We start from the raw sequence: 9,813 nt of genomic DNA on the forward strand, positions 1-9,813 counted from the left end.
ATGCGCTAAACTCATGTAGAACACAATTTATTTATTTATAAGATGAGTATTTATGCCCTCTCGTACTGGTAAGTGTGTGCGATCGGTTAATAGAGTAAAATTGTCGGTTATTGGCCTCGGAAAGTGTCTTAGAGAGCATGAGAGCAGAGAAACAAGATTTGAATTATTTAAGACTTTAATTATTCTATAATTCAGATATCTAAGTATTTAAGTTTAGATAATCTTTATACTTAGATCTATATTTTATTTTCAGTGTTCAATGGGTATATATATATATATCACATATAAGCATTATCTTGCCATAATTTTTGAATGCCTGAATAGATTTGGATGTATGAGGTATCGTTAGAATAATACATTATCTCAAGTAACAGAAGTACTTTTTTTAAACAGTACATTTTTGACAAATGCAGAATATATTTGTTTAGTTATCGTCTGCTTGTTCACTGCCCAATTACTAATATGGACATCCATTTAATTCGTTGTATGTATATTATTTCTGAAGTATATATGAGAAGAGCATAGTGGTAGTGGTGTACTTATACCTTGACATATAGACTTCAAACATCGTGAGTTCGAATCTCATGAATGACAAAAATTTTAGGTCTAACAAAAATGTTCCAATTGTTTCGTTTTAAAACTTTATTAACAAACAATTTCATATAATAATATGAAATACCGCTATATCTTATAATTATATATATTATGTCCCAGACGAACCTAATAATTGTAATTAATACCTAATAATTATAAATAATATAAATTATAATTAAACCAAATAAATATAATTATAATATGTGGATTTAAATATTTTCGGCAAAATGTGGGCATGGTAAGTATTACCACAGAATAAATAGTAATACCTATTTCATAGGTTTTATATTTGCACTTACAGATTTAATTATATTTTTTTAATTTAAGGTACTATGACAAATAATTAAATAACAAAAAGTGGATCACCTTATTAGAAAAGGGGAGAGGACTTTTAGTAAGAGGTCACTAAAAATTTGTTTTGGCAGGTACTTGGTCTACTAATTCACGTTAAATTTAAAGCTTTGTGTATAGTTAAGTGCGTTGTACAATATATATTTTATATCTCAGCCCGCATTTACCCATTGTTGGGTATAGTCTAATTCATGGTCCGCCAAATGACCCGATCCTTCGATCTGCACGTCCAGTTTTGCATACTGTTCTTGTTAGATTGTTAGTACAGCGGATAGATTACTTTTCTATATTTCTTGGTCTCCATTTGCGACCTTGTGAGTCCAACGTCCATCATCTCGGCTGCTCATGTTGCTTGTCGTCCTTCCGTCGCCGTTACCGTCATCTTTACCTAAATATGACTATGGACAAGATAAGATGGGAAATTAATCGAGCAATTTACCTACCCGGGTTTTTAAGTATGTTTACTGAGCAAATAAGTAAGCGCTATATTATTTAGGTTGCAGAAAAGGGGACATGGAATCAATGGCTGAATTATTAGACGAGGAGCAATTTTATACTAAAAATTACCTAATTAGCATTATTGTTCTATTTAAGATTATTTTCCAGGCCTTTTAAAAAAGGCGTATACTTGTATGTACTCTCAGACATGTGTTTGCGAAACTTTGCTCGCATCTTGTGAGTGGACCAGACGATCAGGGATAGGTACGGATTCACTCCCCTAAATACTTTTTGAATAGAGGTTCGTCGCACTTCCAATATCAAATTATTTAAATAATAACAATTAAAAAATTTTATTTTTTATTATAGTTAAAAATCTATACAGGATTAAATAAAAAAAAACCGCCTATCTAATAATTTTTGTTCATATTTCTCCTTGCGACCAACTCGCAACTAAAAATAAAAAATAAAATCACATAATTAATCTTTTGGATCGAGGCACCTCAAAATAAACCTATAAAATTAGTCCAGTCTTCAACTTTAGGACACTTATATTAGAATTTAAATTTCCCAAAATTTGAACCAATGATTTTATTAATTTCTAGACTAGAAGTTAAACAGAAAAAAAAATATTTAACCAGTCAAAAATAAAGTCTAAAAAATACATAATAAACACTCGTAATTTTTTATTCCTTTAATATCTTTTTAAATTTTTGGTCATTTGTTTAACTATTGGAGGATGTTTATCTTTTTGTTCCAGTCCCTTAAAAGGTTTGTAAAACAATAATTGAACAGCAAATTATTATTAGTAATTTTAAAAAAAATAAGTTTTTGTACATTAAAAAGGTGCAAATTATAAGACAAAAAATGGAATAGAAAAGTGAAGAAAGAATAGAAAAATAAAGATATAACATATAAGTAAAGGTCCTTAATTAAAATTAAAATTTGCTTAAAGGCATAAGTGCATTTATAAATATTCACATTTCTTTTAAAAGAATTCCCGTTATTTTTTAGTGTTGCAATGTTTATGGATGTTGTATTATCTATGGTAATCGCTTGGTCTATGATTGATAAAAGGTACTACACTGGATAATTGTTGATTTTATATGAAGAGAATTATAATAAAGCTATTAATGGAGTTACAAAAGTTTTATTAAGTTAAATATGGAAAGTTAAGAAGGACACATAAACATGCAAGTATCCGAAAAAACTCTCCACAATTGAATTAAAATTCTAGAATTGAGGTGGATTTTTTTCAAAACGAATTATTTTTAATTATTATTTGTATATCTGTGCTATGTTCGTAATGCTTCGTAAATAATATAATATTTATGTAGATATGTATACAGAGATCTTGAATATTATGCAGACTATTAAATGTTATTCATATTAAATTACATTGCTGTGATACAATTATTTGAATTATTAATAAAACAGTCACCATTTTTAAGTAACTTCAAAAAGAAAGGAATTTCGAATTCTACTATATATATATATATATATATATATATATATATATATATATATATATATATATATATATATATATATATATATATATATATATATATATATATATATCTGGAAGTGTGTACACATTAAATCAAAGCGTTTTTAGCTTTAAATACGGATCCTGTGTTACATTTAATCAAAATGGCAGACAGTTTTATTTTCCGTATTATTGACTCTTTTTGAACGCACCTAGTTAAATTCTTCATAAACATAGCTTCTGTTTGACATTGACAGAGGATGTTAAAATGACATTAAGTCAATATACTATCAGCTTCCAACATTGCCAGATTAATTATTTTTTGGGTAAAGTATTTACGTACACGAAATTTTGAAAAAATTAAATTCTTTTAGAAATGTTTGGAGAAAAGTAAAATGGGTTTGGAGAAATTTAGGTAATATTTTTTTAACAGTTTTGGTAGTTTTAAATCATTCAGTATTATATAAATACAACAGAATATACCAATAAAGATAATAAACCAGAAAAAGTTAAAAGAAGTTAATTAAGAGGAGGATTTTTCCGTTGATCAATTTGTGATTAACATAGCCAAACGTAGTAAAAATTGATGTACGTTTGTGGTTGAATAAAATAGAATGGAATGCTATCGATTTAAAGAAAAGTATTTTATATTTGGATAAAAATAAAAAATAGTATCTGGCAACTCTGTTTGCTTGACATTTTATTTGATGGAAATGAAATGTTTTGCTGGGGTTCGGAAGTGTATCTATTCGGCTTTGTAATATTTGGTGTAAACAATTATTTTGATTGCTAGATTTTATTAAATACATATTTTTTCAATGAAGATGAATGCTACAAGTTTATATGTTTCCACGTGTCGGCTTATTGTATTAGCTGATGCTGATGATAAGTCTTCATGGATAGATTTATTTCGTTTGGTTCCTTATTTACGTCAATCTTTGTCTTGCACGGTTTGTGGAAACCTTCTAAAAGAACCTTACACTCCGACAAGTTCTGGATGTCAGCATCATGTTTGCAAAAAGTGCAGAGGAGGAAGAAAGAAACTGAAACCTTCGTGTAGTTGGTGTAAAGATTACGAGAATTATTCTGAAAATTTACAATTAAGAATTTTACTGCAATGTTACAAAAAGTTGTGTGAATATTTTATGGGTACAGATATGTACAAAATATTGTTAGAAGAAGACGAAATATCTGAAGGCATCAATGGTGGTACGGTTGCCAGTTCGGGGCTCATGGATCTCATACAGGAAGGTGCCGGATTTACCGACGATTATAAGAGTACTGCTGGTCTCTCGAAGTCCGCGTACAGTATATTGCCATGTGTTTATACCAACTCTGCGTCTACACAAACACAAGCTGCAGCATCCTCTAGTACTGCTGACACCCGGTCTTCAAGTAAAGATTCACTGAACTCTAGAGCTATTTCAAATGGATCTTCAATATATTCTGTAATGTATGCAGGTACTGGAAATAAAATAACTATTAAAAGAAAGGCTGTAGATGATGCTGAACCTCCTAGTCAAAATGAACCCACCCAAAGGGAAAGTAAGGTAAAAATACTTTTTAAAATAATTTGAGTATAATAAATTAATTATCCATATATAAGTACAGCTATCTAATTATCTGTTTTCAGTCTAATCAAATAGGTTTTAAAAAACCATCTAATCGATCTCGTAGTTCTGCTAACAGCAAGAGAAAAGGTTGCCGCTGTGGTAATGCTACAGCCACTCCAGGAAAACTAACTTGCTGTGGCCAGCGGTGTCCATGTTATGTGGAGAGCAAGCCCTGCACTGAATGCAAGTGTAAAGGATGTCGGAATCCTCATAGACCTGATGGAATGAAGGTGTGTATGAATTAAATAATATACTAAATAAATAAATAAGAAAAAATACATAAAAATATATTAAGTAAATCCTTGCTAATATTATAAATGTGAAAGTGAGTTTGTTAACATATAGCACCTTAATGGTTTAATCAGTCACTATGAATTGAAAATTCATAGTGACTGATTAAGCCCTACACATACTATATATGGGATGGAGAAGGATATAGACTTGCTTTTTATCCTGGTAAAGCTCACTAGATTTTTGTAAATGTAATATTTATAAAGTTAATTCATCAAAAATGTTTTTTTATACTTCTTTCGATTTTATTAGTATTTCTGTATCATAAATAGTTCCATCATTACAGGTTCGACCACATATACCTCAACTGGATAGTATACATCTTACATTAAGTACAAATCCTGATAGTTCACCATCATGTTCTGGGTCTATGGACAGCCTCGACACTGATACTCTCACTATGGAGGCCATGGAGGAATCTTTGAACTTTAGTGCTGATTTGAAGTCATCTAATATTAAGGGTATGTGGTATTTGATAATGTTGAAATTGAAGATGTGATCTGCCTTATCAATAACATATAGTAAAAAATATTGATCCTCACATTTTGGAACACTCAGAAGTGTGGTACTTTTTGTGATCAAAATAAGACCATCCATTGTTTTCTTTTTAAACAACTTCAAAGAAAGGAGGAGGTTCTCAATTTGGTTGAATTTTTTGTTTCTTACCTCAAAACTCTGTCATTTATATACTAATTTGAAAAAGATTTAATTTTTTTTTATTTTATTAAAATTGCTTTAATATTTTGGTTTTTAAATCAAAATAATACTACAATTAAAGTCTTTTTTTTTTACTACTACTTAAAAATTAAATTTGAATAAATAATAAATACCCTTATATATATTATAAATGTGGTCTAAAACTAAACGGAACTAGTACTAAGTTTTTAAATATGATGATACCCAGGTGAATCACATAAATAACTATCATATTTTATTATCATACCTATTAATAAACATTTCATGGAATCCATATATAATTAAACTTCATTTGAGATTAATTTACTAATTTTCAGTATACTCGAGTCAATTACAAGAAATTTCTGCATCACTGCCAGCTACAATAATGATGGATGAGGAGCTACCTGACTCCCCTGAAGATGATATGAGTTCACCGCAAGAGTACAACATGGGATCTCCGAGAGACTTTATCGATCCAGATATGGCATCGCCATTATCTGGTGGCACTCATGATGTCACTAGTGACATTGAGATCGACATATGACATCCACTCTCCCTGGCAAGTGACTAGGGTCTTCTTTTTATCATCTTACTGACATGCATACTAGGAAGTATTCTGCAATATATATTTTGCCGTTTGAGATATCATTATTCATGATTATCTTGCTAGTCACTTATGTGAGGTACATATGTATACATATATATGAATGATTTCATAAGTAATAACTAACATCTTTTTCTGTCTGTACGGTAAACATTTGTTTTAAGTATTGTATGAATTTTTGTTATTTCTTAATTAATATGATAAGGCACCTTCTTGTTTTTATCAACACGATGGGGACATTTCATAAGTGTCACTTCTGTAAATCAATCTCTAAAATTTGATATTACAGCAATATTTTTATTTTAAAAACCATTATGAACTAAATTTCTAATAAATTTAAGTCACAATTATTATAAATTTAGTTTATGATGATCTATAAAACAATAATTTCTTGAAATTTTTGGGTACTTAGACTTACCATAGTGCATACCTATATTAAATAGATCTAGAAATTTGATTATCGAATTAATATATTTATGAATATACACCAATTTTTATTATACAACAAATACTATATGTATTCTTAATTTTACCTGTTTTTCTAAACTTGGCACTATTGGTAAATGATATTATATCAAATTTAGTTACTTAAAACAAAAAATAACAAATATTTAAAACATAATAAAATGAAATGAAATTAATATTTGAAAAATGATTAACTAAGAATATGTATGTTATGTAATCAATTAATGCAGAAATTTATTTTAGCTATTTATATATTTTACGTACTGTTTGTTCAACATGAAGGCATGTCAATTGTTTACTAGTTTAGCCATGTATAGAAAAACAACATAGATCCCTAAAACAATTGATTCTTTTTTATTGTCTTACATATTAAATTAATTGAGTTTTATTTAATTATAATACATGTATACTATTGTATATAACCTGTCTTTACACAATGTAAAAGATACATTAGCTAAGCTCATGCTTCGTACATTTCTGAGATAAGTAGCTGTGATATACAGTTAAAACCTTACTACAAGGGATTTGTACATCTTTAGAACAAAACCTAATAAATAATACAACTATAACTACGTCGTATGTAGCTTTTTACATTGTTTTCTACCAGTAAATGATAGGAACATTAGCTGCTATGCGATAGGGTTTTTTATAGGATTACTATTTTATGTATTTTTTATTTATGTAATTGATTGTACTAAAATCTTAGATACAATCTATGTGATAGGATTGCTCTTATGGAGATACCACGTAATATATGTTTTGATGTTCTTATGTTTACCAACATACTACAGGAAACTATTCAGTAGTTTTTAGAAATAATATGATTGAATTAATTCAGATTAAATATCTTTTTCTTCCACTTCCCGATATATTTTTATGTTTTGTGTTAATACTACAATATATAATAACATATAATAATATAAGTAATTTTTTTACTCGTTGATCACATAAAATAAATATTTCTGGGCGTGTCTTACTATAAAAGTTTATTATAAATGCGAAAGTATTGTATAGATGTTTGAATGTTTACATGTTTAAATATTTGTGTGTTATGAACATCAAATCAACTCGATCACGCTTAAATGCCTGGACGGATTTGAATGAATTTGGTACTTGGGTAGGTTATATTTTAACTTAAGACAGAATAATTTATATATTGTTTCACGCGCGTCGCGGAAAATAGCTTATTAGATAATATCTGTAAAAATATTTTTACTTTATTTAAGACCTGTATTAAAAATGGACTACTCTTTTCCTTTTTTGGCTGTGGCTTTGAGGTACTTATTCAATAAATTTTTAAATTGTGTTCTATAACAATCTTGTACATTCCTAGTTTAAAAACATTTAACTTATTTTAAAGTCTTGAATGCCCTTTCACAAATTTACACAATAATGCATCAATTTCTTATGAATTTATCTCTAAAATTATGGTAGCAACCCATATTTACTCTTCTGTTGTAAATCAGTAATAGTTATTACTATCTGTGACAATAGAAGTAATGGTGTAGTTTAACAGTAATGAGATGGCGTTGAAGGTAAATAGAAATATCTTGTTAATTGTATGGTATTATTTGTATATTTATAAAGCGGCCATTACCTCTTCATCCGGTATCTCATACCTTAGTCTAAGGACTCGAAAAAGTATTATTTGCTTATTGCATAATTAACTTATTATTTTAAACAACTGTTTATTTGAAACCTACTATTTTTATTGTAATATGAAACAATTCAAAATAATATCAAGATTGTAAATTTGTCAGCTGTTTATGTTCTATTTTTGTTAATTATATATTAAAATATTTAAGTTTTCAATTGCAATACAAAATTATTATTAAATTGCTCTTGTATATTAATTTTCCAATATATATAGTATCTTTATAAAGTAATTTTTATTGTCATTGTAATATTTAATAAATACATAAACAGTAAATCGACAAAACATGAACATCAGATAGGTTCTTTTTTAAATATTTATATGAGTGTATAGTAGGATCAAGAAGCACTCCAGTACAAATAGATGTAACTTTAATGTATAATGTGAATATTGCTTTCAAAATAATAATTGTAATAAAATAGATAAATGGAATAAAATTTAAATATTTTTGTTAATTATAAACTTTTATTTCTAATTCCACAATTATATTACTAATGACAACTAAATGAACTAAATAAATAAATCAATTACATTTGAGTTAATTTTTGGCCAACGTTACCCCTGAAATATTAGTGATATTCCACACTCTGTCGAATTCTCTCTTTAAAGTTTTTACCACAGCAAGTTCAGAGGTGATTATTGTCGCGTCGCTGTTACAATTGACTCTAGAGGTGTCGTAATCCAGGGAGCCTATAATTGCCACAGCCTCTTTAAAAGGCCCCGTAGCATTTATCAATATAAATTCGTGTTCTAGGCGTTCTGATGACTTAATAAACTTTACCTCGATTCCATTCTCGGCGACAGATTTCAAATTACAAAAGCTGTCATTGTCGTGTATGGTAATTCTAATTTTTGGTTTGTTCCTTTGCTGTGCAGAGATGAAGCACTTAACAATTAATTCGCTTTGCAGACTTGGTATGCAAACGTCTATCGAGTCACTGGCGCGAGCTATCATGTAGTATATGCAGAAGAGATTATCCAAACCAATTTTCTTCACCCGTTCTTCATTATCAGCGCCATAAAGTAACACTTCGTTAATACCGCAATTACTTGCATTATGTTTAAACAAATTATCTTTTAATACTTTTAACGCGATGCCACATAATAATGATCCACTTGCGTATAAAGTCGTTTTCCAATTCATTTTTTTTTTTCAATTAGTTATCTTTGATAATAACTAAGGTGCTTAGTTATTAAATTATTATTTAGATATTTTTTAACTACCGTATCAGAATAAATAATTGGTTGTATTTTCATGTAACACATAATGTAGACAATGCGAAAACTAAATAAGTTGTAGTTACCTTCATAATTTATTATGCAGGTAGGTATATTTTTCATATTGACTACCTTCACATTCTTTGTTTTTACCATTTTTACATATTACACATACCTACGTCTGTAGCACACAGAGGATTAACAATTTTTACATATACATATAACTACTGATTATATTGTTTGAGCACATATAAGTACCACTCGAATAGGCAGACCTCTAACTGTGCAAAATGCCTATTTATTTTTATTTTTTTTAATTGCATTCGGTTTTTATTTTTACAACCATTTCTGCCAGCGTCAAGTATTTTAATTGTAGTTTCATTTTCTAGAATACCGCTATGTTTAACATTTTCCGCCT

At 28.5% G+C, this 9,813-nt stretch overlaps 2 protein-coding genes across 2 annotated transcripts; one reads left to right on the forward strand and one right to left on the reverse strand.

The window, feature by feature from the left end:
- The first annotated feature begins 3,559 nt into the window (after positions 1-3,559).
- LOC113518343 (E3 ubiquitin-protein ligase MSL2) lies at positions 3,560-8,551 on the forward strand. Its single transcript, XM_026903218.3, has 4 exons — positions 3,560-4,422; positions 4,506-4,715; positions 5,063-5,237; positions 5,790-8,551. Exons 1-4 carry the CDS (start codon positions 3,691-3,693, stop codon positions 5,996-5,998), a joined length of 1,326 nt encoding a protein of 441 aa, XP_026759019.1. The 5' UTR covers positions 3,560-3,690; the 3' UTR covers positions 5,999-8,551.
- Positions 8,552-8,628: 77 nt separating this feature from the next.
- Positions 8,629-9,521, reverse strand: LOC113518555 (uncharacterized). Its single transcript, XM_026903537.3, has one exon. It carries the CDS (start codon positions 9,319-9,321, stop codon positions 8,716-8,718), a length of 606 nt encoding a protein of 201 aa, XP_026759338.1. The 5' UTR covers positions 9,322-9,521; the 3' UTR covers positions 8,629-8,715.
- Positions 9,522-9,813: the final 292 nt, after the last annotated feature.

The sequence above is a fragment of the Galleria mellonella genome, unplaced genomic scaffold (assembly GCF_026898425.1).
Source record: "Galleria mellonella isolate WM207_F2 unplaced genomic scaffold, CSIRO_AGI_GalMel_v1 utg132, whole genome shotgun sequence".
Lineage (NCBI taxonomy): Eukaryota > Metazoa > Arthropoda > Insecta > Lepidoptera > Pyralidae > Galleria > Galleria mellonella.